Genomic DNA, 25,300 nt, shown 5'->3' with positions numbered 1-25,300 from the left:
AAAGCCCGCTCATCAGAGACTGCCCATCTATTTAATCTAGCCCCTAGAGCCTGCCGGTCTATCGGAGGTTGCCCATATATGAGAGGGTGCCCGTCTATCAGAATGTTTACGGTATTCGTTCCTCTCAGAACTGCAGAGCGGATTCCCCGCTGCTCGAATCTCCATGAGTTGCATTCCGAGAATATATGTTCGAGAATTTCACTCCTTGGAATTCCCCCCCCCCTCCGCGCAGGTAAGGAGTGCGAGACGCGCCGCGCCGCCCTTTCGACTGCCCCACTGATCGGGAAACTCTAATCCCGACCTCCATGAGGAAGATGAGATCCGAAACTAGATCTGATAGAGCTCAAGTCGAAACCGAATGAGGAATTCCGATGCGGTTCATCTCAGACTCGCGCATTATCGCCTGACGCAGGGCTTCGCCCGGTGCTACCAGCGGCGCCCGTCACTTTAGTGTCCCCAGACTGCGATCCGTAACTGAGCGAATTTTCGGCCCTTGCCGTACCCGACGCACGTACAGGCTCCGAACGAAGAGACCAAATGAAGACGGAAAAGGAGTTGTGATCGATCCCACCGTTTGCCAAGCCACTCGCCAGAAGCTTCCCTCCACCCGAGCGCATGTGTCCGTCAGACCGTCTGTTTATCCGTCAGGGAGCCCAGCCAGCGGTCCGTTCTGTGCACCATCGTCTCCGAAGTACCTCTACTACTTCTGATGCAAGGAAAGAATTCTCTCTCTTATTTTGTATGCACCACCACGAGCGGCGGCGGCAGCAGCAGCAGCACCGCTAGCTATGACCGGCAGGCTTCTCCTGAGAGACCGAAGCTGCTCTCGGGCCTCCTTAGTCAGCACTAACCAACTTTGTGAAGCACGCACCTGTTGACCAGCAAACCCCTAGGAATCCCGCTGTCATTGACTGGAATAAGATGATCCGACGCCTCCGAATTCGATGTTCTCGTCATTTTACAGTCCCGGATGACCGTGGACTGGAGGGAAATCCGAGTTTCTAAGTTTCTTTCACTGACTTATTCACCATGCCTTCTTAAAAGTGATATGATCCCGGATTGGCATCCGATCGTCGGTATCCAAATCCCACCTGAGGAGAAGAGCATAAAATTCGCCCGGCATATCGCGTGAGAAGCGATGCTGCAAGAGTGAATGGAATTCACGGAGCGACTCTTCCTTGCGGACAACGTTGAGCTCCGCCTATAAAATCGACACACCATCATGACATGGAGGTCACTTCTTCGGGTTTCTGACTGTCTCTATCGAGCAGCTCCAACTCACTGATTCGATAAGCCTCTTTTCTTGGGAAAATCTAGCATAATAAGGAGGAGCTGGTTTCGAATCGGAACTCTTACTGCCGGTTGAGAGCACGAGTTCGAAGCTCTGGGGCATTTCTTGAATTGTGTTTTCGGCCTGAAACGTAGTCATATGCTCCTCGTCTCCTCATCCGCTCCACCGAGTGTTCTCCGACCGATAAAGACGGAAGGCATGGAGGAGGCAAGCTTCTTGCCTCGTTTCCCCCTCACACAGCGAAAGAGTGCCTGCCTGCGTGTCCGCATAAAAACAAACGCGGCGAAAGTGCGAGAGGAATTTTAGGCTTCATCAAATTGACTTGATTTGCCCTCTTTCTGAAGCTTCCTGGACTTCTGCTCCATAGGCCATATGTCAGACTAGGAATGGCGGGTAATTTAGAGCTCTCTGGGGAGCTGCCTATCTCATGCATATTCGCCCTACGCCGCCACCGAGCAGACAGCCCGCCCGGCTCAGCCGCCGCTTGCTCGGTTTCACTCCTGCAGGCAAAGGCGAGCTGCTGGAAATCTCGAGACGTCAAACTGGCCTCAACTCACATAAGTCAAGAGCTCAGGGAAACATCGATGCAGGCACGGGGAGCTGTGGCTATCGCTAGCATGCAAACGACATTCAGCTCGCGGCGCGGCGGCTCCCCGTAGCTCCGGATGATCATTTCAGGTCTGAAAGCGGAGTCGCAATTCAGAGGTCTCTTTGGAGGCAATCGGTCCCCTGATCATTTGTTGCGCATCCTTCCCGGTAATCAAATATGAGCGCTCCAAGTACTTCAAGAGCCGAAATCGATTCCGCCGGTATTACATATCGAGTATTGTTCCCGAGCCTTGAACGACGAAAACCATGACGGGAATGCTGCCTCCTGTCTGCGCCGCGGATTCCCATGAAATGGAACCTCCGATTGGAATCACAGGGTACGGAGGACAAGCTCTCTTGGAAGAACACGCCTAGTTCTCGGAGTCTCGGACGCGCTATCCGTCGCCACGTTCATCGCCGTCGTCAAGGACCCTATGATCTCTCTCTTCGGCCTCTATGTGGTCGCTTTACTGCTGAAACTGTGCATTGACGGATATTCGATGAACAGATGTATTGTCGTCAGGGAGCTTATGCGCCACATATCGCAGCCATCCAAGAGCCTTTAATTTTTAGAACCATTGCTCATCAGGATAATTTTCCCGAGGGATTCTGAGGAATTTTATTCCTTCTGAGGAAGCGAGCTCCAATGCGCCCGAAAACTCAACAAAACGAGTTACAACTATCGCACCACGAAACTATTGATAAGTCTTCCGAGTCCACATCCATCGGCAAGTGAGTGAGAGCGAGAGAGCGGTCAGCAATCCTAGGTGGTGCACGTCCGTGGATCCACCCCCGTTCCGGGTCTCGTTCGAAGACAATTGACCTTGTTTAGCTGATTTCTGACGAGATGTTGGCCTAGGGGGGGATTGGAATGGCATGTTAGAAATTATATCCATCAGGACGTGCGGGAATAATTCGGATTTTGATCATCGTGTGCGCTAAGAGAGCTCATATCAAATGTATGTCGGTTCTGATGAGATAAGAAACTATCATGAGAAGGCGTAGCACAGGAGCTGATTCCTGTCGGATTGAAGGACAGCATATCGATGCAAAGCCAAGAAACTAGGAAATCTGACGACCTCGAGCTCCCGCGTGGAGCTACGCGGCTAAGCGTTCCATGGCATCACAGCGCATATTGAAGCTGGAGTGTTGGTTCTGGCGGCGTTAATTCTGCATAAGCGAAAAGTATTCGAAAATATTAACAGAAGTCCGCAAAGATCTGATGGAACTGATGAGCCCGCTGCGACGGATCAGAACCAACAGAGTCTAAGTGCTGTTCCAACAATCAGCTCCTAAACTGAAAAGGCTTGTGTTGCGCAAATATTGCATCTAGGAAGCTTCTAATTGTGTCTTCCTCGGCCAGAAAAAAAACATTCACGAGTGTCTAGGGTGGGAGAGGAAGACTGAGTGAGTGAGGCGAGAATCGTAAAATTCGAATCGTACGCATGTGAGACTTTCACAGTTTTACTCGTTGTAGCGACGACCATGGAATTCGTCTCGCCGGCTTTCTCTGGGTTGGCCACGATATCGATATCGTCATCCTCGTCGCTCTGGGTTCGACTGGGGTAAAAATGCTCTGATGATTCTTGTTGATTCGAGCTCGACAAGCCGGACTCGAAAGCATAAATTCAGCATCAGTCCCCTCCTACTAGAGCGACATCTCGAGCGCCAGCTAGAATCCGCGCTCACCTGTTCACAATGAAGGGCTCCCACAGCTGACAAAGTTCCGTTCTATCGAAGGGGCCGACCGTTATGTTGCCTGGCTGCAGATATATGACCTGTGGTGAATCGGAAGAAAATTTTGGCCAATCCACGTCCTTGCCGGGAATCTTCGGAACGCTGAAATTTCACCAAAGTGAATTATGACTTTCTAGCTAAAGCATCTGGCTGCTTTGAACTTTCTAGGGAATCTCACAGGAATCACGCAACGATTCATGGAATTCCTTCGATGCAAATCGCTTGTCGACGCCCACATCCGACATGCCGCATTTGATATCGTAGTGTGTTGTTGTGGTGAGTCTGTCAATGTTCGGATCGCTTTCTTACCCGGTTTTGACAAAACGCCCTAAAATATCCAGTAGTTTTTCGTCTACGTCGCCGCTCAACTCAAACTCATCTACTAAAGAAGATCTCTTGGCGAAAAGCACGCTGCTCGTATCTCGCATTCCGGATAGAACGTCGGCGAATATTTTCACAGGACACATGAAATAGGCGTCGGTGAAGACCTGTCGGCACAGCTCTCTCGCGTCTTGAATGTCTCGTTTATATCGCAGCAGCAGCTTGTCGACGAAGTTCAGAGGAATGTTCAGTGAAGTCCTCAGGAAAGTTCTCAACACGTGCTTGCAATCGGAAGTGGTGTCGACCGAGCCGGGCTGCGACCTGAGCAAATCTGTGAGCGTGGGATCGGATTCATCGTCTTTCATCAAGATGAATAATTGATACGGGTTGGTGAAGTGCTGTCTGTCCCCTTGGAAGGGCTCGTCGGGAATCAGCGAATCCCCTATCACCGGCTGGAAAGCATCCGGCTCGAAGTTTTGCGATCCTGAAACAGTCAACATGAGTCATTCATTCGACGAGTGCTATTAGGCTTGCGGGTCTGTTGACCGATCGGTCCGTATGTCAATTGACGGAATCACGGAAAGCTCGCGTGCCCTCAACCGTACTAGCTCCCGGAATCGATGCCAAACGAGCTCTTCCGCCGGAGCGAGGCTCGTAAACAAAAATAATCATCGTGCTTGACTCGAATGACCCGAAACCTTCTTTTGAGAAATTCCTGCACCACGACAGGATCGAAGCAGAACAAGAAATCTCACCGATGATGACTTCGGGATGCACCACTTTCAAGCAACGAATCGCTTCGTCCCTTTGAGACTCCCATGTCTTCGAATAGTTGAAACAGCCCGCGTTCACCAGAAGTCGAGATGTCACAGCCTCGGAATTCGTTTTGAAGGAGTTGCGGCTCGTGTGTACGCTGCCACTTTCGAAGATGATTTTTTGGAAAAGGTCTTTAGTCATGGGAGAGGTCATTAGAACAGCGGCCACGGCGGCACCTTCTCCTTTGGCCCAGAGCGTGATGTCTCCGGGGTTTCCCCCGAAAAGCCTGGAGTTCAATTTCACCCACCGCAAGGCTTCTAGAATATCGTATAGGCCCGCGTTTCCTGGAGCTTCGGGACTTCCTGAGAATAGGAAACCCAGCGCACCTACGCGATAGTTCAGCGAAATGAAGGCGACGTCGTTTCTGGCGGCGAATTCGGCCCCGTCCGGAATTATGATCTGATCAAAACTCGGTATATAAACCACGATTGGGACGTTCATCCCGCGGGCTGCTTTCATCTGTTCGGGGTTTCCGTCGGGCTTGCTCGGTATCCAGAGGTTCAGGTAGAGACAGTCCTCGCTCATTTTGAGCTCCATCCGGCTGGGTCGCATGCACAGCGGCGGTATCCGAGTCGCGTTGAACACTCCGGGCGTGGGCAGAAGGGGAATCGGTTTCATGAACCTTCTCTGACCTGTGGGAGGTTCCGCATACGGGACCCCGAGATACGAGTTGACAGTTTTTCCGTGAATCGCCTCTTTCACTCCCATTAGTTTCCCCGTCACAGTTGTCAGCAACGGCTGCGTGGCTGCCGCGGCCGCAGCCAGCACCAAGAGGACCAGAATAGAAATCGATTTGGGTTCCATTTCGCGCATCAGAGGCGATCGGCCGCGCTTTGAGCCGCAAAAGTCAGACACTTCCGCTGCGTCTTCTTCCCGTAGAGTTCACATGTGCGCTGCTGAACGCCTCCGGACTCGTAATCGAAGATTGCACGATCACCTCATGCGAAGATCACCTGCTTCGCTAGCATCACGGTCCACGCCGAGCTTGCTTTCAGAAATCAAGAATAGTTTTGGCAGAATCACTGTTCGGATCGCAGTTGCCAGTTCCGACGCACACTTGTGTATCATCTGCACGTCCGAAGCAGCTTTCGCGATAAAGTCTACCCTTTCCTGAAGAAGATGTTCAAGGACATATTTTTATACCCACCGCCCACAGCCAGATGCTCGTGGTGGAACAGGGTGTAAGTGGTGTGCATGAGAGGGAAGGAAAAATCCTCGAATGTAAAAGCTCTCATCGACTCTGATTCGGTCAGAAAACGGACCCTGGCGGGACGAGAGAACGTTTTCTAACGGTACACTGATTCGAGCGGTCTGCGGACCGACAGAATTTATAGGTACGTAACGCTTCCGGTCTGCGGGAATCCCCGACGCTTCTCCGCGAGCTGAGCGACGAGAGTACGACTATGATTTTTTATATTCGCATTGCGTAGCTCGATTTCCCGCGGGAAACCTGAACGAGACTAGAGGTCGAAACGAGTTTCTTTCCTTCTGGATTCGCTCGGAATCCTCGATAATCCCAAATATCCCTAAGGCAACGCGAGATCGAAATGAGCACGGCTGTCCAGGTTGAAATCCCCCCTCCCCTACAGGCGTCGATTCTTTCGAGGAAATTATTTAAATGAGTCGGAACAAAAGTTGCTTGCGATCGATCGGCCTCAGGTCCTCCCTTGGCGAGTCGAGTCGAGGTGACCTTCGGAAATTTTAATGAAATGTTCTTGGACGGCCCGTCCGGTGTCCGACCCATCGTCATCATACGCGTCTTCGTCTAGCTTTTGTGCGCTCTTCCTTTCATCGTCCGCTCACGCAACCGGTTGTTTTTTGTTTGCAGGACAACGTTATTTTTTTCTCCTGCGGAATCATACTCAGAAAACACTTACCCTCCCCTGATGAAGGATACCAATTGCTGTCTGACGTCGCGGCTCAGATCGGACGACTTCCGACTTCGGTCGATGTCATTCGAAGGATCCAGGAGGAATTTTAACTCGCTCCGAGGCTTCTCCGAAAACTCTATTTCGAAGACGAAGATTTCATTCGCAAGACCCGAATTTCGAGCCCAGAAATAGCTGGCGCAGCGATGCAGCAGATCCTGTCTCATCTCCCCGATCAGTCTGAGGATCTCGGGTCCGAAATTCTTCCCTTGAAGATTATTCGGCGCCGAGGGAGCATAGGCGCGGAAAATGTTCCTGTTCTCCACCGAAGCCATAGGCGAGTCGAAGCAAAGCTCCACAGCCTCTTTGAGCATGACCAATCTGTCTGAATCGGGATCTCTCGACGAAACAAACTCCCTGATGTCGGTGTCGTCTTTCCACCCGCTGTACGCGTACGAGCCGAGCAGGATTTGTTGTCCTCGAATCTTAGCATTCCCGCTAGTATAACCTGGAAGATTCGTTCCGCCTCCGGAATTCGGACCGAAGTTCAGTCCCGAGTGCAGCTCGGAGGTATGCTTCATCCTGATGCACTCCACAGTTTCAACTGGGTCCAGAGCATCGCATCGCACGACCCGTAGAAATTCATGGAGAGGATTCCTGAACGTTTTTCTGTTCAACATGAACGGAGTTCCCGAGAGTAGGACGATTCTCTGGAAGAGATGCGAAGCCGTTTCGTCCAGCAGATGCATACCCGCGATGGAACCAGAAAAGCCAAATCCCCCTATTGTGATTTTGTCTCGCCTGCCGCCGAATGCTTCTACGTTCTCATTGATGAATTCCAACGCAAGCCTTTGATCGTGTATGCCGATGTCTCCTTGAATGTCATCCAGCGATGCATTGAGAAAACCGAAAACACCCACTCTGAACGACACTGTTATTACAACAATGTTTTCGGTGGCTGCTAAGGCAGAGAAGTTCATTCGAAGAGAATCTTCTTCGCCGTTCATGCCGTCACCGAGGAACCAGACGAGAAGAGGAAGGCTTTCGCTCCCTCGCGGCTTCAAGACGTTGAGGTACAGACACGATTCAATAACGATTCCCGGGTTTCTCCGAGGACACGGATCTCTCGCGACGAAGGCCGTTCTGACACCTGTCCACGCTCTGATCTCTTTGGCACGAGCGAACCTCACGGGTTTCTCGGCATAAGGCACTCCGAAATAGGCGTCAAGGATCTTTCCGTTCGCAGTGACAATGCTCAAGCCAACGACTTCGCCCTGCGCCAACACGACCTTTGGTGCATCTGGAAAATCGATGACATTGAACTCGGCTTCTTTTTCGGTCGTTTTCAACAAATCTTGGTCAATTGCGGAAGACGTCGTGGTCTTTTCTTCGGGTGATGGCATTGTGATCGGTTCTTCTTGGTCAGGCCCCGGACCGTCGTTAAGCGTGGGCTCGACATTTGTGAAAGACTGGGAAGAGTCGATTGCTTCTGTAACAAACGAGCCTCCGGTTGTAGGTCGCGTCGATGTCTCGATGACAAATGCGGCGCTAGATGTCCGGAGTAGCTCATTGATGGTTTCATCTGACCGTAAGTCCACAGGATCATTCCGCGAGGGCGAAGTCGCTTCCATTTTTGATGAGGTCTGATGGCGCACCAGAGACTCGGGTGTTTTCTGACGGCTCGGAGAAGGTCCGATGGGCTTGACGATCGGAACACTAATCGGTTCTCCCCCTGAATTACGCCGAACAATCAGCGTTTCTGCGGAATTCCGCTCAGCTGTCGAATCCGCATCAGCTGCTCCGACATCACTCGCTGTGTTTACAGCTGACGCGTGGCGCTCCGAGCTTCCGGGTTGTTGAGGTTCTCGGGTCGGCCCCGAATCTTCCACGACGAGCCTCGCCGAACCCGTCCTCTGTGATAAGTAAACTCTGCTCTCTATCGAATTCGTTGCTGGAGGGAGCGTTCGATTCCTCGCAGATGTCACGCCGAGCGGTTGTTCAGAGTCGCGTACAACGTCTCGGGCCAGAGAATCAACGGCGCCGATTTGCAAGCAACAAACCAAGACGTATAAAAGGGCCACAATCTTCACCGGGGAAACCCCGCTCGGCTTGGGGTTCTCATGTTCAGTTCTCTCGGTGGGGGCAGTCGTCATGCTGATCCACTGACTCTCGTCCCGGACTTCCGAAACAGCTTGGAACGTTTTGTGCGGTCTCCGAGCACGTTTGCGGGACTGAATTCGGAACGCGTTCATCAGCGCCGTATCGATTTCAGAGGGGAAGAGTCAACATCCGCTCGCTAAGACAATGGATACCACGTCAATGCCGAGTGTACGATCGGAACGAGCATTCGGCGGGGGAGCTCACGGAATGTTTTGCAAGGCAGCTGCTCCGAGCGCTATTTTTCGCAAAGAACCAAGAGCTCCACTGGATGGTTCCCATGGTTGAATCAAGACAGCGAACCGTGTCAAAAAGATCAATTGGAAAGCCGGATCAGAATTTCCGATTTTGTGAGCTGGAGGTCATGTGATTGGCTGCCAAGCATTAGCTCGGCGGTCATAATCGCTGGGGTCGATTCGGCAGAAATCAAGGAAGAGGAGAAGCCGATGAGGCAAAGTGATATTTGATTTTCATCTTATTGAGTCTGCGGAAACAGAAGCTCCCAGAAAGTTGTCTGTCGATCGGGGGGAAAGTCGAAAAATTATGCCCGGTAGCAGATGCACCGTCCCGATCGGTATCTAACCACGTCCGCTCAATCTGACCCTCGAAAATGGCTCCGATTTTCCGCGAGATTCCCTGAGCGAGATCATAGCGATGGGCGTTTGTGTTCTAAGGCGTCATGACAGATTTCCAAGTTCTTTCTCGATATCCCATTCGTATCTGAAGAGTTGCGCTTGGTAGGACTCTGAATGTGATGCGCTATGGAATCGAGGGAATCCCTGCAGGAAAGTCCCGCCGAGATCTCTTCGCAAGTATTCAACTCTGCGAGATTCAGGATAGAGATGGATATCGACAAGGAAACGGCGAGGGGAAGCTCAATCTAAATAGGCGGAAATGTCTCGAGAAATCACATCTGCAGAAACTTTTTTATTATTTGTAGGTCCGACTTCATTCTGTCTGTTCATTCAGTACAATGTCCTCCGGAAATGAGAACAAACTTGAGACGTCCATCATAGGTGTTCTAACACCTGTGCTATATACAGTGCTCACTACTCACTACCATTGCTTCGGTACTCGAGACTCGATTGATTCGATGCCGGTCATTTGCCAGAGCTCCCACGATTCATTAGAAATTATTATTCTCAGTACATCAATCGTTCTAGATGGAGCAGAGAGGTACATTCGCATTGGCTTATGACACCTCGCGTCGATCCTTCATCCTTAGCCCTTCTTCTGTAGGAATGCCGTCCGAGCGCTGTCCGAAATAGTTTGACGCGACTTCGATGAGAGGCGTCGGGTTACTGCGTGAGTGCTCATCCGTCGGCCCGCGGTTTGCCTAGCTGGTTGGCTGCCTGCCTGTAACCTGCTTATGTGTGTGTGACCCACTTCCACTTGGAAGAATGCTTTCCAGAGCGCCATGTAAAACGAAATAAACGGACATTTGCTATCGTTCGAACGATGATTTTGCTTGAAAACGGAATCCATAATCTCCCACGCAATCCGCTCTGTCATTCGCGTGCTCACCGCAGCATGATATGAGGTGTCAAACAAAAGTTACGCACGTCAACGCGTGTTGACGATTCCATCGTGAACGCAAACGACATCGTTGTCGTCGCATCGCCGGCGTCGACAGCACTTTGCTCTGCTCATATGTAGACTTGTTTCGAACAGACGGCAGCCAGCGCCGCTCGGTGCTCAGCGCTGCCGCCTCGTGGAGAAAAACTTCACTTAAGGGTTTCTTTTCCCCAGTTTCCCCTATAGAGCCTTGATGGTCTCCTGGTCTGCGTCGCTCATTCGCGAGTTAACTGCATCACGGGTCGCGGTCGTCGTTCCGTATCCCCACGCTGGGCTTACGGCATGGTTGACATATGATGATACCCTGGAGAAAAAATGAGGGAAAAATTACAATTCTCCGCGTAACGCTCGGAGCGCCTGTGGGATCAGTCGAAGTGTGATTCCAAAGCAGACATCGTCCCATAAAAGCTCGTCCCAAGATGACTCGAAAGCCGAACGCTCAACACGATCATTGGCGATGAAATCATGCAGGGAGTCGCGGAAGGGGTTCGCGCATCACGGTGTCGTAAGTGGAGGCGATTCAATTAGGTTTCGGAGGAATCGCTGCGTCACCGCGTGTCTGCCTAATCGCCTCACGGATCATTGAAGGTCGATACGGTCATACAAGACAGTAACACAACTTTGCGTCACATCGCGAAAAAGCTTCATGAACTCTTCGTGCGGTTTTACGATCGAGCACTCGCCCAACACCATCAACAGTTTGCTTTCATAACAATTCGGCAATGCTGATGGAGAGGAACATGAAGAATGAAATCTTTACGATTCTCGGAGAAGTTCTCGTTCAAGGCGATTGCTCGAGCTGAGTTCCGAAAAAGCTTCAGCGCTGATATTTTGGAACTGCTTCTTTCACCCGACCGTAGCAGACACCCTTCTCATTTTGTTAGAAGTTTTCCATCTCATGCGTGCCGTCAAAGATGGCTGAATACAGCAGTGACTTTTCCGAATCCCTATCCCGATTGCCCCTCGCGGATGACGACCGGGACTTCGCGGGTTTCGGCCCGAAATTTCAATGAGTCTGCTTTTGGAATGAGGAAAATTCTCTCCTCCCGAGAGCGCGGATGAGCTGACCAACTCACTTGTCCCCGACTTTCCTCCAGGCGTCTCTCCATCCCGTTTGTTTCTGCGAATTTCGGCTGCTAGCTCGGGAGCTGAAAGTGTCTTCGTCTCTCTCATAGGTTTCTTTGCGGAAAAGTTGCTCGTTTTCTTCGGCTGCCGCTTCGCTCCCCATGCAAACTCCGTGTTGTCTGTCTGTGAACATGGGCTCTTCTTCGTCGGATGACGGTCTGCAATGGAAAAATGCAAATATAGACGAACGGTAACGAAACGCGATCGGCGGGGTCATCGATGATTCCGCTCAGCAGAGAGTCAAATAGAAATCACATGAGGAAAGCGAACGAAACTTCAATCGCGGTCAGACGTAGACGTTTCTGATCCATGGCGAGCCGCATATAGTTTCGACACGGAAAGTCGTTCAAATGTTCTTCTCGGTTCCGACTTGCCGGTCACAAGGACGTATTGGGTCAGCTCTTGAATTAGGTGTTGGTACCGTTTCAATATTGTCGATAATGGGTGTCTGTGTTTCAGCAGATCCAACATTCGGTAATTCGCGATCGAACAAGAGTTCCTCGATTCTCAAGGACGTTGAAGTTTGCGACTCAGTCAGAGGACGTCGAACTCGTCAGACGGGGCTCCATTTGCTTCTTCAAATGCTTCGCTATTCAGTCGAGGGAAAATTCGTTGAACCTCGCGCATTGTCTCGGAGGAAAAGCGAAAAAAACGTGGCTTCTGAATTTCGGATCTGCTCCCGCCGCTGTTGTTGCCTCCGCCGACGTCGTTGGTCGTCAGTACCACCGTCATAGGCACCATCTGGCCGTTTCGAGCGAAGTCGAGAAACGCTACTGACTTCGTCCAGAACTTCACGAGCCGCTGAGCGTTCGCTGGCTCGCAAAGCAACTGGCCTAGCAGCGAGACACACGGGGCCACCAAGTTAGTCATTCAAGTTGCCGAGCCACGCGGCTCTGCCCGGCATACGAGCGACGAAGGAAGATGACGCCCTCTTCGGGGACCGGGGCCCTCCCTCCCGTGCCGACGCATCTTCTCAGTAAGAGCTATTCACAACGTTGTTCAGCCTCCTCTTCCGAACAGTTTCTCGCGCAGATAACAGAAGGAACGCTCCTTGAATCGTGCTGCAGCAAAGCACATCAATTCGTCAAGCCACATCATAGACCGGAGGAAAGCGAGACTAACTAGATTTTCAGCTGTGTCACGGCCACAACACAAACGCGCGAACAATTTCAACTGGAGTCAATCGCTATGACTGGATTTCCTGTGTATGTGCCATCCGAGATTCTTATGGACGGATACGGGCGAAAACAGACGATAGTTTCCCCGTTTCCACGTCTCCGTGAGGACGTAGTCGAGATAATATGATTCCGGAAACGGAATCGAGAGCGCGGATCCGGACGCGAGAAATTAAGTTTTGTCTGATTTCTTCTGTCGCCGCAAAACCCATTGGAGCACGATGACGCTTATCTCATTCAGATTCCGGGTCTAAGGGGAGTCAGTTGAGAAGGACGTTTCTTTCGACCGAGTTCTGAGGGGCTACCCAGCGGGAAATCTGAATTCTCGGAGGGAATCGATTCCGAGACATTTCCCAGTTGAGCCCGGGAGGACGTGGGAAGGGAGGAGGACGGAACTGCTGAATTTCGAACTTGGCCAGAGAAGCCGATCAATTCGCATAGGCGAAAAACTTAAGTGAGGAAGACGTAGAAGCAGAAAATGACGAAGCGGCGAGAAGTTTAGTTCGATCGCATTCTCCGACAGCGACAAAAGATCATTTTCCTTTCTGCGGCTACGAGACAACCATCGAGCAGTGATTCTGAAATTCTCTTCTCCGGCAGACCCGCTAAGGAACTCAAAGTCTTCCGCAATTGTCTGCCGACGTCACTCCCATCCGATCCGCTCGAAAATAAAGCCACGGTGAGAGAATTTCGAAGAGTGGGACCGCGATGAATGAATTTGAAGAACTCGGATCGTTAGCTTCGGGGAATATTTCCCCTCGTGAATGACGGCACCGGACGCCATGGCGTATTTCAGCAGCGAATTTGAACGTGACAGATCGCGTGTCCGAGAAACGCAGATGCGGTGGCTGGCGAGCCGGCCACCGGCTCCGTCAACACATCGACGAAGGCCAGTCCGCGGTTCACTTATATCGCTGGACTGGCAAGCTGTGTTGGGTCCAGTCGAACTTCAAGGTTCCGATCATTCGATCGAGTCAATGAGTGGACACCCAACTTATTCAGGTGCGTCAGCGAACCACTTCAAATATGGCGATTTGCGGCCATGGCAGGTAAGTTTCGTCCCATCGACGATCACGTTCGAAAGCTACAGGCTTCTCATCGGGGGACGATGCTCACAAGAGTGGATTTTCCTTTCGGAATGACGTCGCCGGTAACAACACTCACAGCGAAGCGACTGGTCGCTCGGACGGCGTGCTCTGTGAACCCTTATTTGGACGACATCAACGACGACAATGCTGATGCTGATATTCAAGGAGTTCTTCTCGAACCGCTATCGTTGCGCGGCTTCCGCCAGACATTTCCTCGAAAATTCTCAGTACTGAGAACCTTCGTCCAATTTGAATCGCATCGACCGAGCTCACCGGAAAGGTCTAAATTTGAAGGGACATCCCACACCCGCGGTGAGAGATTCTTGTCCCTTGACGGCAAGACATGTGTGATACCGAACCAAACATGCGGTTTCCCGGTTTCGATTACGTTGCCTGCACGTCAAGCGATCGCGTTAATTCAGTTGGTAGAGTTGCGGCTCGATCTGATCGTCTTTTCGATGGTCTGTCTTCGAACAGCCTCACAGTATATTCGGTCGCCGTCTGTCCGTCGGTCTGTCTGTCTATCTGTCGGTCGCTTGTTCGCGGGTGGGAATGTGGATGCTGAGACACGTCTCACGGTTCCGTTATCGGCGTCAGGTCCATCAGTCGTTCAACAAGCTCAAACTTCGAGTTTCTCGTATGTTATGTAGTTGCGCACCGGATTCGCTCCACAACGACAAGCGAGTACAGCCGATTTTCCCCTTAGTCCGAGAGCCTGGCAGAATCCGAGATGAACTCGACATTGAGCAACGCGGCCATCAGTCCCGAACGTCCGCTCTGCCCAGGATCAAACCGGTGGGGGCACATCTCGCGAACTGCTTTGTTTTATTCTGGCTATTCCAGTTCCACGGTCGCTCTTCCATGTTTCAGAATCGGAAACGACTCTCTCAATGTGTCGCCCAGAGGATCCAAGCGCATTCCAGACCGCGAAGCTGCAGGGACGAATTGCATCAATAAAACACCCATAGGGACAGTTCGTCGAGGCAAAATTTTCATCTGATCGGTAAGCTCTGTGGCTAGCGAGTCGCTCCACCGTCCGTCCGAGCAACCGACCGACCGACCGACCGACGATCCATTCTAGCTATTCGTCCAGCCACCCACTCACATATTCACTAACTCAAAGCCAGAGGAAGCTTCCATGGCGCGTCTTGACTCGAAACGTCGGTTGCTCACCCGTCTCGCTCCTTTTTCTATTGTGTCTCAAATGTATAAGTTGTTCTTCAACTCACCCAGAAAAAAATAACCCAACTCGCAGGGCAGCCAGGCATGGGTAGGGGAGCTCGGAAAAATTGTCAGAAGAGAGGCTGTAGCGATGAAACCTCTGTTGTTGGCTCGTTTGTCCATCTGTCCGCCAGCCCGCCCGCCCGCCAGTTTATTCGTTCGTCCACTCGTTCGCTTTTCTGGATATTTGTCGGCAGCGAGTTGTCATCGGAGGGCCCGATCATTACGAGGCCGAGCTCAACTATTTCAGGCCGGAGCGCCTTCTCTGTGGCAACGAGGAACGATTTTCCTCCAACGAGCATTTTTCCTGTTCATTCTCCTCGCCGAGCGTCTCGCTATTCTCTGATGGAGTCGATAGTTCCCGAATGAGAGACAACAGGGAAGGTTCGGGGGATGATAATTACGATTCTCGAATAGGTCGGCATATTCGATCATCTCGATTTTCAATTGTTTTCCCGGAATCCACTGCTACACGGTTCTCTTTCAGCCCATATCTCTTTCATCGTCTCACACACACAGCGATTGTTCTCCAGTTCGGACTTTAAAGCTGAAATTTGTTCGGCCGTGGATGCTGCAAAGCTCGCAGCATTTTTATCGTCGTTTTTCTTTTTGTAATACACTCGTCTCCCTCTGGACTTGCTACTCGCCCGGAGCGAACGAGAACCATCCTCGGTCTCCGGTCAGATTCGAGGTGGATCTTTCAGCAAGAGGCAACGTCAAGGTAGCCGGAGCCAATCTACCGCTTGGAGGCTCCGAACAAGCCACAGACCCTTTGTTTGAGGGCCCCCGCAGAGGAGCCTCTCCGTACAATTTCTTGCCTCTGCAAAGAGTCCTGGGCGCGAACTCCGAAGCGTCGGAATATTCGGAGCTCCATATGAATTTCTTTCCATCACATGTTCCCCGCGGGTCTCAGGGAATCAGATATTCGGGGTAGGTCCGCAACGCCCGTACCCCGTTCCGAAGAGCAAGAGAGGACTGATCGCGTCCTAATGGAACTCCGTGAAAAATTTAGCCTCTGCGATCAACTCACCTATGGTAATCGGCGACAGCTTTTTTGCGAAACATCGTCAGGTCCGTCTGTGGGGCCACTCAAGTAACAAATGCGAGGAAGAATTGCACGTTGTGTGAACTGCCGGCAGACAAGTTGGCGCTTCGGCAGTCAGTCAGCTCGGCTGACGGTTGTGCGCGGCTCCAGAAGGCCTGCGAGAGTTCTATTTGGGCGAGGGTTCCGTGAATTTGTGACCATTTGCGAATTCTTTGATACATTGTTCGTACTTGATCGCCTATGCTCCCCATGAATTTCTTCTTCTAGCTACCGATACGCTCGTGCTCCCTTCAATAGAGTTGCGAAGCATGTGTTTTCACGCCAGGGGAACTCATTTGATGGAACAGAGCGGATGCCCGCTGGCCCCTTCGAAATTTGCTCCCTCGTCGCAGTCCTGACTTGAAATTGTTGACCAAGAGATTCCCTCGGAGCTCTCTGACAAAGTGCTCCCAAAGGATTAATCCATCAATCGGATATTTCATGATTGAACCAGATGAAAAGTTAGGAGCTCGGAGTCATTCACAACTTGCTCAACTTCCGGTCCGCTGTGACTTTGACGCCGAGGAAGTTTCGGGAAAGCGATCGAGGCTCCTCAAAGATAGGCTAATATACGGAAGCAGAAGCATCACAGAATGCACAGCGTCAATCCCATTCTCAGGCGCGGCGACGGTAGCGGCAAAATGTATGCTGTGCTTACAATCACAAATTATTAAAATAGTCCCTGATTGACGATTAACGCGAGTAGGCTCCCGAGGGAATTCGATCGGCTCGTATCTAGAAGGACCCTGGTCAATAGAGGCTTGGCCCGACTCGAGTCGCACAGCAACCTTCGAGGGACTGGAGCTCGGGTACCGCTATGTCCTGGGGAAACTACAGCGATCGCCTGGAACGAATTGAATTTCTGCTGGGGTCCCGGAGCCCGTGAAGAATACCAGCATGTGGACCAGCAACCTTCCGCATTATACAACGACGGTGAGGTCCATGCGATGGAATATAGGTCCGTCGCTCTGACAAGGCGGGCTCTCGCCTGGATTTGAATTCCGCGACCTCGTGTCATTCATAGGCTTCGGCTCCAACAACTTGAAGGATCTATGTATCATTCACCTCTTTGAGACTCTTCATCCGTAGAGGGATCTCGTGTGAGGGTTCCACTGTGATGGGCGACCTGGAGACGAGTGAGCGCTGTAGTATTCCATTATCCGGGCCATTTTCCGGAAAGTTCGGTAATCGAGGCGAAGCTAAGGAGTCTCCGATGAGGTCCTACCTCGCCAGAGGATCATGGCCCACCAGCAAGGAGTAAGTCCTGGATTGAAGATTGCAACCTGATACCTCCCCCAAAACTATCTTCTCACAAGATCCTCATGTGGCTGCACTTAATAAATGATGTCCATCAAACGTCAAGGAGTCCGTGAAATTAAAAATAGAGGGGACGGCCAAGAAGTTGGTACCGAAATTTTGCCAGAAGCTCCAAGCACTTTGCAAGCCCGAAAATGTAAGCGGTGAGTGAGCGCAGCTGTATCAAGCTGATGACGCTCATGACGAATAAAAACTTCTCCGCGACCTGACAATTTCTACTGGGTCGTGAGAAACACTCCCTCTTCATAGAGCTCGTGAAACCTCTGAAGACCCCGGTGGAGCCGTTCTCTCAGGCGCAACTCCCTTCCTCAGTCTTGGAGTCGGAAAACGTCGGAGCGCGTTTTTCGGGGCGGCCCCCCTTCCTTCGACGCGAAACAGTCACGTGCCCGCGGGAGAGGAGATCGAGCTCGGTGTTGCGTTTGCTGGGTCCCAGGTTGTTATGAGACGTAAAATATGACCCTTCTTGAAAACGATGAGTTCAGTCTCTGAGGCTTCGTGGAAGTGGGGAACGACAGCCGGGATTCATGTGGTCCTGATCGGATCGGGACAAGGATGACGGGATCCAATTCGATCGGGAGCCCTAGGGGCCAGCCGGCGGTCCGCCTGCCGTGATCTTCGACGCGTTCCTGGGTGACTTTCCCGATCTTTTGAGACATCCGCGCTCAAATATCATATGAATCGTAGTTTCGGTATAGGAGAGGCGGGGATCTCTGGTGGCAGGCAAAAGTTCTCGCGATGATCCCTTACGATGCTCACTGCAGTGCTTGACTTGGCGAGCTCAGGCGAATTCCAGGGAACTGATTCTCCCCGAATGCGGTTCTGGCCGGAGACAGGTAGAACTCCGGGCCCTGATTGGTGTGTATGCCCTTGTGAACTCGAGGAATCGATGGAACGAATTATGTTCTCGCCCTTGGATACGGAAGCTCGAATCAAAACCGAAGATAGGGGTTATTCAGGTTGAGCCAGCGTGGGAACCAGCAGACATTCGGTTTCCTCTGGCGGAGGGGAATCAACTCGGCGGAAAGAAATTCTCCTGTCCTCTGTCGTAGATTATGCCACTCGCGTATGGGTGCCAGTGCTCTACGTGAGCACTTATCCCACGGCAGACGTGGTGTGAAGCGAGCCATCGTCACCTCGTTTGGATGACCAGTCACGGATCACGGAGTGAACCCTTCTCCGATTCATCACCGCCGATTCATCACCGTGACTGTCGATCGCGTTGCTCCTTGAGCTTTCCGAAGCACAAGACTCGCGCGCTCTAACCAGTAGTCGGCGCCGGCGCTGCCCCGGCATATCGTCCCTACCACGAGCGTTCACGAAAGAAGTTTTTTGCGATTGATGGAATCCGTGGAAAGCTCCTTGAGGATCTCAACTCGAGCAGATCTTACGCACCTTGATCACGGACTCGAATTCGATTCTGTCTCCCTAAATGTCCCTGATAGCGGGGGAACATCCTCAGGAGGTTCGCGACGAACTTCTAAAGAAGTCCAAATGGGTGGCTGGATCTCAGCTAGATGAGCTTGTTAGACAGGCTCGTCAAGACAGACCATGAGTTCGAGATTACTCTGGGGACTCGCAGAGTCCTCTTATACACTGACTGAGATGGTCTTCCAGGCCTCACCCAAGGTGATTCCCTCTCCCCGTCTGAGGCGTCCAAGAACTTCACCCTTGAAAACTCGGAACAGCATATTCTGGGATTCGCGAGGCTCTATTCTATACACCTCCGAGCCTGCTCTGAGCTCTAACCATTCGGCTCTCGCCGGCTCTGGAGCTCGGTGCTCTCGGGTCGAGAACTAGGGCTCCGCCCAGAGAGGACATCAGCGACAGACGCCTAGATTGCTGATCATGTATAACTCTGGACCTTCAAACACGGAGCTTGGGAAGATCCGTCTTCCCTGCTTGTCCTCGTGGCGCAGTCGCATGGTGCCCCGTGGGTTTGCTTCCGTTGTATTGGCTATGCTTGGGGTTTCCAAAGGACCGCGGTTCCTGGACTCGCCATAATTTGCGGCTCCAGTTTGACACGGGGCGTCGATGGAGAACTGCAAGGAACGTAGGCGAGGAACGCGATTCTCAGAAAAATTAGCAGTTTTGTGGAAAGCCTAGTTATGCAACGATCCGATGTAATCACTCCTCTCGATAGGGGTTCGGGAAGGCTTGAAGATGACGTGCTATGATCTCGAAGCAGTGAAGCAATGCAAGCTCGTTCGGCATCGAGTCGACGGGTGTGAGGAGGCTTTACTGCCTGTCTCGAAACTCGCTCGCATTGGGATAGGGTTGTACCACCAGGGACGAGAGTCCTTGGATGTGGATCGGCCCTCGACGCACCGAGCAGTATCGTATATCAGCGAATTTGCGAATTTGCGCTCCAGGCTCAAGGTAGTACTTATCCGTGCCAGAGGATCGAATGAGTTCGACGAGGTTTTTGAGTCAACGGATTCCGCGACGAGTGGCTGAGCGGTTGGAGCGCCTCGCACGTCTCATGGATATTTGCACGGGGCACCTCCCTTGTCGCGGGATGCTGTATCGCGTAAAGTGTTGCTGGTTCTGATTCGGAAGTCGAGGGTGGGGTTTCATTAGATCATACGGTGTTCTCCGTCATATCTGTCCTGTAGAATACGACCGGATCCGTCTTATCGAACATATAAAGTTGAACTGCGATCGAGCGCAGAGGAGTGGGGCAGCTGTCATGAGAGAAATGAATCGAGAGGAGCCTTTGTCTGCGATTGAGAGGAAGCCGAAGTAATTCGACGCATAAAGAATGAGCGGTATCCTAATTGAACCTTCCGTCGGAGACGCTGAGAACGCGGTGGTTCCTATAATACTTAGTATGAGCATTTGGAAAGGGTCATGAATGCGATCCGGCTCTAACGGGAAAGTGCTGCACAGATCGATAGAGTTCGAGATAGCTCTCGCGTTTTGAGTTTCTGACAAATGTTTATTTGACTTTCCGGGCAATTGAGCTCTCCCGACGGCACTCCCGGTCGTATGAAAACATCATTGGAATGCTTAGGATTCAGCAACTGTCTGCAGTCATTTCGGGGAGCTGTTCGCCTCTCGATCCGGGAATTTTCATACCCACCTCATGCGAGGATCTTTGGGACTGTATGCTTCAGTAAAATCTCGTCACAGCAAATTGCCAGAATAACGAACATTCCTCCCCGTTCGATTCCTGGCTCTCCATAGGAATAGTGTTCAAAATTCTTCGTTATATCGACTTTCCGCTGCATCGACCAGATTTTGTTGGTAGCGCGAGGTTCGTTGTAATGAAGTTCTCCCGTATACGTTCCTCCCGAGCTCCTGCCAAGCAATCACGAACGAATCCAGCGTCGGGGAATAAAAAGACTTTATGGACTCCTGCTCAATTTCTTTCAGGATTCCTAGCCTTGAGATAACAGGGACTCCCCTATACATTGTACATAGCATCCAGCCTCACGGTGGAACTGATGAGCCTCAGCAGACGTACGGTTCCTCCCCCATCTCGATTTCGATTCCATCTCTAGCTTGGAAGAGAGCGTTAGTCCGCGATTCATAATGATTCCAGTTCCTGAAAGTATTGAATCGGAGACTAGCTAGCCGGAATTCCGACTGGAAGATTCTTACCCACGGTGTCTTCTGTATCTGATGTAGATTGCGTATAGAACAGCGCAGGCACTGGTCAAGCCGAAAACTGCGAGAAGACCGTCCCAGAAGTAGCCTTTCCCACGGGATCCTTCGAGACAGGATGGGAAAAATCTCTCCAGTTCTCGAATTCGGATGAAGCATGCTTGATGTTTCGCTCACGGGAAGCCTTGCTCAGAGTTCTATTATTGCGACTCGGGATTCGAATCCAACCTACCTGTTTTCACCTTTAGCGTAGATCCGGGCGATGTGAGATGCTTCCCATTTTTGTTTATGTTGTACGCGCGAACCTTCACGACGTACGCAGTGTCTTCATCCAGGTCTTCGAATTTCCAGTCCAGAGTGGTCGAGGGACGATCGACCCAATTATTATCAGACGAGGCCTCGTTTTCGGAGTTTATGATGATTAATTCGTATCCATGAATTGGGCCTGCCGGTTTTCCGGGAGCGAGCCAGCGGATGGAGATACTTTCTTCGAGCTTCTCCACCAGCTGGACTTCAGGAGCGGAGGGATCTTCAATGAGAAAGGGGAAATGATCGACTGACCGGATATTTGTCTCGGAGGCGATTGACTCTGATGAGAAGGAAAGCCGAAGATACGCACAGCCCACGTCGGTCTGGACTACGAATTTCATCGAGAGCCGACCGCAGGATTCCTTGGATGTTCCAGAGCAGCTCGCAATACGTATTGCGTACTCTGCATCAGGTTCCAAATTTTCGAGCAATAGGTTCGGCTCCGTAACGAACATTTCCACGCTTCCTTCCCGCGAAGCAGTGGCGTCTTGCTCAATCAATGTCGCGATGATGCGATACTGGAAGATCGTGAATCCCTCTTCCTCCGGAACTGACCACCGGATTCCGGTCCCGTTCGAGAGTTCAACTTCCTCTACGCTTTTCGGAGGTGACGGATCTGCGGTCGTGGTGAGCGGAGGTTCGTAAGAATCAAGGGAGGAGGGGCTGAAATATCGAGCCGCATTGAATTCCGTTTCGAGCTCAGCGTGGAACGTTTCGGAACTCGGTTCGAAACTCCGGGAAACGCGATGTACAACAGGATCTCCTCGTCCGCTTTCTCGACGGACCTCTATGGGAAGAGGGAGCTCTCTGCGGCTGTTCATGCTGAGGGAACATTCCACTTACGGATGGCGGCGAAGACGGTGCGAGCTTCAGAAGTCGCTCTGATCGCTTGTTCATCGAAGTATTGACAAACGGTGCTGACTGTTATATTATGAAGAACAAAGGGTTTGAACTCTGTCAGTAGCGTTCGCGTATCGTGGGGTAGCCGATCATATGTGAAACAAGGAAGACCATGTATGTCGGGGCAAACTTCAACCAAGAAGTGACAGTCTCTCGGATCGAGCGGGAGAATTACATCCCACCGGAGACTGATGCCGAGGTCTGTGATATCGACCAAATCCACGAGCGGTACCAACGCCTCTGCAGAGGAGATCAACAGAATTGAGCGGATCCCGGGAACTCGTTCGTTCTATCGGTTTCTCCTTAATTTAGGAGTTTCGGTGGTCGTCTGGAAGGGTTGACTCCTGTACTGGCCCTCGTGATATTCTTTGAACATGCTTCCCCTGACGGTGTAACGCGAACCCGCGGTCAAACCGGAAAACTGGTACTTTCCCTGCACAGTCCGATATAAGGATATAGTTTGCCGTAGCGGAAATCGTGCTGCGATGGTCCCCTCCCGGCTCGCCGCATCTTGTTTCTCGTTCAGCTCGGTTAGATCCCATTCTGTGAGAACACTGTTCCCTCCAGGAGCTATGGTCAGCTCATCCAAGGGGAGTAATTCTAGATGCAAATCGGAAACGAAAATTGTCCGCGAGATGGAGTTCCGGTCATCGTGAGAGCTGTGAGAATGCGCTCGGATTCGTCTCCGGGAGGGAGACAGGAGAAACGGTCGGTGTACAAGGAAATCGGAACGCACCTCCAGGCCCGGTCTCGATCGCAATGGGATCGACTTCGAGAATCTCCCCGGATGGACACTCGACTCGCAAACGAACGCTGTAAATGCTCCAGAACAACAGGGGAAATCCATGGTGTTGGAGACGGATCGCTCCATTTTGGTTGCGATCCGAACTGAAAGAGCTGCATCGCAATTTGCGATCACACACCTCGAAGTGGTAAGGCTGCGCGAAGCTTTCATCGCAAGGCGCTGCCTTCCACGAGAAAAATATGGACACGTCGGGCCCCGACACCTGTTGTCACCAGCTCGGATCCGACACCCAATTTCCTGCCAGCAATAAGGCATGCATTAATCGAGAATAGACTTACCACGTGTCAAGCTGATCTCCTGAACTTACCTTCGGCACAGACTGCCGCAAGGATTGAAGCGAAAACGAGGAAAGTTGTGTTCCTGGAGAAACTCATGTCGACATGACAAGATCGGCCCACGCTTAGTGAAACTGAGAAGCGAGTAAGTGAAAGCGAGTTTTCACATCCATTTGACTCTTAATCCAGCTTATCAGTTTCAATCGGATAAGTCTGTGTTCTCCAAAGCTTTCTATCTCCTGCTCCAGATGAATACCCACCTCGCCTCGGAATGCCGTGCCAATAGTCTTGGATTCCAATACCCGGGAAGGCAACTTCACACCACGACAGCTCCCCTGATTCAAGGGAGAACTCTCCGGAGCGGATCTTCAAGACCGTGAGCGAGGTGGACGCAGGGCGCCCGACTGGCACGAGCCGATGGATATTCGTTGGGCTCAAGCATAATGGATCGGAATATCTTGCCGACCCTGTGCGGAGAACAAATAAGTTCCTCCAGCCTGATACTCTTAGGCCTCCATGCCCGGAATAGCGAGCTCGCTCGTCGTCAGATCCTGTGCATTGACATTCATCCTTTGGATTACTGTGGATCCTGTCCACCCGCTCTGTATGACTGCAAACGAGCCCTCGATCCTGTCGGCCGGACTGCAACGTCTCGAAACTCTCATTGTCAATTTTCAAGAGACCTCATGGCATTCGGATATCCTTCATTTCGTACGATCAATCCCTTTGATCATCTGACTCAGTGTTGCCTTAGCAGGAATCTCCCCCGCCTCGAAATCCTGTTCGGGATGCGGGGAGGAAAATGGAAAGAGGGGAGAGATCGCCGATACGTAGGGGCAGCCGTCTCGCTCGCAACTCTTGTAAAGTGTGCTATTTAGAGAAGAATTTCATCCATAGTTTCAGTGGCTTATGAGGATAATCCGAAAAGTGGAGTTCATCCCTGTTTGTCTCCCGTTGAGGACATCAGCCTGGGAACCCTTTCTTTACTGGGACAAACGAAGGAGACTTCTCGCTGATCAGGGGTCGTAAGATACGGCGGAGGAATTCTGGATGATTCTGGTTGCTTCCCTCTCTGGCCTCACAAGACAAGTGGAACAGCGCAATATATTCTTGGGAAATATCCTCGTGATGCGTAATCTATTCAAGCTTGAATTAAGGAGACCTATCGAATACAAGGGCTCAAATCGACGGAAGACGGTAAGACTCTATCCAATTCTAACGAGCCGATACGATGGAAGAATGATCGAATGAAAACGTGAAATGTGAAATAGTTAGAGGTGCTCATGCGGCACCTCGCCATCTTCCCTCACAGATCGCTACTCGCACGTCCGTTTTCGGATTCATCGGATGATCAAAGCGGTCGCAGGATCCGAGACCATCCTAGCTCGTTGGAGACATCTTAGGCCCCAATGAGTTGCTATCTTCGGTTGTCAAATACTTCAGACCGAAATCCGCAGGGAACAATCTCAGCAGGGTGAGTGAGTTAGCATTCCTCTGCATGCAACAGGAGTCGATTCTGGTTCGAGGCCTACCGGATGATTTCCGATGAGGGCCATGTATTCGGAAACATTTTTAGAACAAGGCTCCCTCGTGCATGCTCCGCAGACGGACGTGTGGAGTAGATCAGCTGACCTAATGCCGAGACCCCGGAGCATTCACGAATTTGAGGAAATTTCCACCTGCTGACGATATCTTATTTTTTCCATGATGAAGATCCCTTGCGTTGTGCGGAAAGCAATCGATGGGAGCAGACTCTGGCTCATGGTTTATGACCGATCCAGTGAAAGAGCTCGAATCTGCTGGGGAATGCGCCAAGGAGACGGCCCACCTCGTCGATCCCTTCCTTCACGGTTCGAGGCGACGTCGAGACAGAGATTACTTTTTGCATTGCGTTTCGTGTCAGCTCCTATACTTGATCCTATTGCTTGCGCGAATCGTGTTCACGGAGCTCTTCTTGAAGGGGGCTCCATCGGCTCGATGCCTATGATGCTTAGCGGTGAGCCCGCCCTGGACGATGTTTGTCCGGCGCAGGTGTGATGTCCCTA

The 25,300-nt window shown here is 51.6% G+C and overlaps 4 protein-coding genes across 4 annotated transcripts; all 4 read right to left on the bottom strand.

Annotated features, from left to right (window-relative positions):
- Window positions 1–2,574: 2,574 nt before the first annotated feature.
- Window positions 2,575–5,557, bottom strand: LOC100900644 (acetylcholinesterase-1-like). Its single transcript, XM_003746146.3, has 5 exons — window positions 4,693–5,557; window positions 3,926–4,421; window positions 3,569–3,718; window positions 3,323–3,439; window positions 2,575–2,734 (listed from the first exon to the last, which is right to left on the bottom strand). Exons 1-5 carry the CDS (start codon window positions 5,555–5,557, stop codon window positions 2,575–2,577), a joined length of 1,788 nt encoding a protein of 595 aa, XP_003746194.3.
- Window positions 5,558–6,626: 1,069 nt separating this feature from the next.
- Window positions 6,627–8,024, bottom strand: LOC100900501 (acetylcholinesterase-like). Its single transcript, XM_003746145.1, has one exon. The coding sequence runs from the start codon at window positions 8,022–8,024 to the stop codon at window positions 6,627–6,629; it is 1,398 nt and encodes a 465-aa protein (XP_003746193.1).
- A 2,509-nt stretch (window positions 8,025–10,533) lies between these two features.
- LOC100900358 (uncharacterized) lies at window positions 10,534–16,120 on the bottom strand. The gene is made up of 3 exons (XM_003746144.1): window positions 15,993–16,120; window positions 11,430–11,636; window positions 10,534–10,657 (listed from the first exon to the last, which is right to left on the bottom strand). The coding sequence occupies exons 1-3, from the start codon at window positions 16,025–16,027 to the stop codon at window positions 10,534–10,536; spliced, it is 366 nt and encodes a 121-aa protein (XP_003746192.1). The 5' UTR covers window positions 16,028–16,120.
- Window positions 16,121–20,813: 4,693 nt separating this feature from the next.
- LOC108864582 (uncharacterized) lies at window positions 20,814–23,354 on the bottom strand. The gene is made up of 5 exons (XM_018640558.1): window positions 23,288–23,354; window positions 22,119–22,415; window positions 21,199–21,495; window positions 20,964–21,072; window positions 20,814–20,907 (listed from the first exon to the last, which is right to left on the bottom strand). Exons 1-5 carry the CDS (start codon window positions 23,352–23,354, stop codon window positions 20,814–20,816), a joined length of 864 nt encoding a protein of 287 aa, XP_018496074.1.
- Between the last annotated feature and the right edge of the window lie 1,946 nt (window positions 23,355–25,300).

Source organism: Galendromus occidentalis, unplaced genomic scaffold (genome assembly GCF_000255335.2).
Source record: "Galendromus occidentalis unplaced genomic scaffold, Mocc_1.1 scf7180000077488, whole genome shotgun sequence".
Lineage (NCBI taxonomy): Eukaryota > Metazoa > Arthropoda > Arachnida > Mesostigmata > Phytoseiidae > Galendromus > Galendromus occidentalis.
The sequence above is the reverse complement of the archived record's forward strand: the minus strand, read 5'-3'. Positions and strand labels throughout refer to the sequence as shown.

Coding starts and splice junctions, on each gene's coding strand:
- LOC100900644 (XM_003746146.3), bottom strand. CDS start 5,557: ATGGAACCCAAATCGATTTCTATTCTGGTCCTCTTGGTGCTGGCTGCG. Junction 4,422..4,692: donor GCATCCCGAAGTCATCATCG/GTGAGATTTCTT, acceptor TGACTGTTTCAG/GATCGCAAAACTTCGAGCCG. Junction 2,735..3,322: donor ACTGTGAAAGTCTCACATGC/GTACGATTCGAA, acceptor ATCCCCCCCTAG/GCCAACATCTCGTCAGAAAT.
- LOC108864582 (XM_018640558.1), bottom strand. CDS start 23,354: ATGAGTTTCTCCAGGAACACAACTTTCCTCGTTTTCGCTTCAATCCTT. Junction 22,416..23,287: donor TGCGGCAGTCTGTGCCGAAG/GTAAGTTCAGGA, acceptor TCTCCTCTGCAG/AGGCGTTGGTACCGCTCGTG. Junction 21,496..22,118: donor CACCGTCTTCGCCGCCATCC/GTAAGTGGAATG, acceptor TTCTCATTGAAG/ATCCCTCCGCTCCTGAAGTC.
- LOC100900358 (XM_003746144.1), bottom strand. CDS start 16,027: ATGTTTCGCAAAAAAGCTGTCGCCGATTACCATAG. Junction 11,637..15,992: donor GCTGTCGCCGATTACCATAG/GTGAGTTGATCG, acceptor TTTCCATTGCAG/ACCGTCATCCGACGAAGAAG. Junction 10,658..11,429: donor TGGAGGAAAGTCGGGGACAA/GTGAGTTGGTCA, acceptor TTTTTTCTCCAG/GGTATCATCATATGTCAACC.
- LOC100900501 (XM_003746145.1), bottom strand. CDS start 8,024: ATGCCATCACCCGAAGAAAAGACCACGACGTCTTCCGCAATTGACCAA.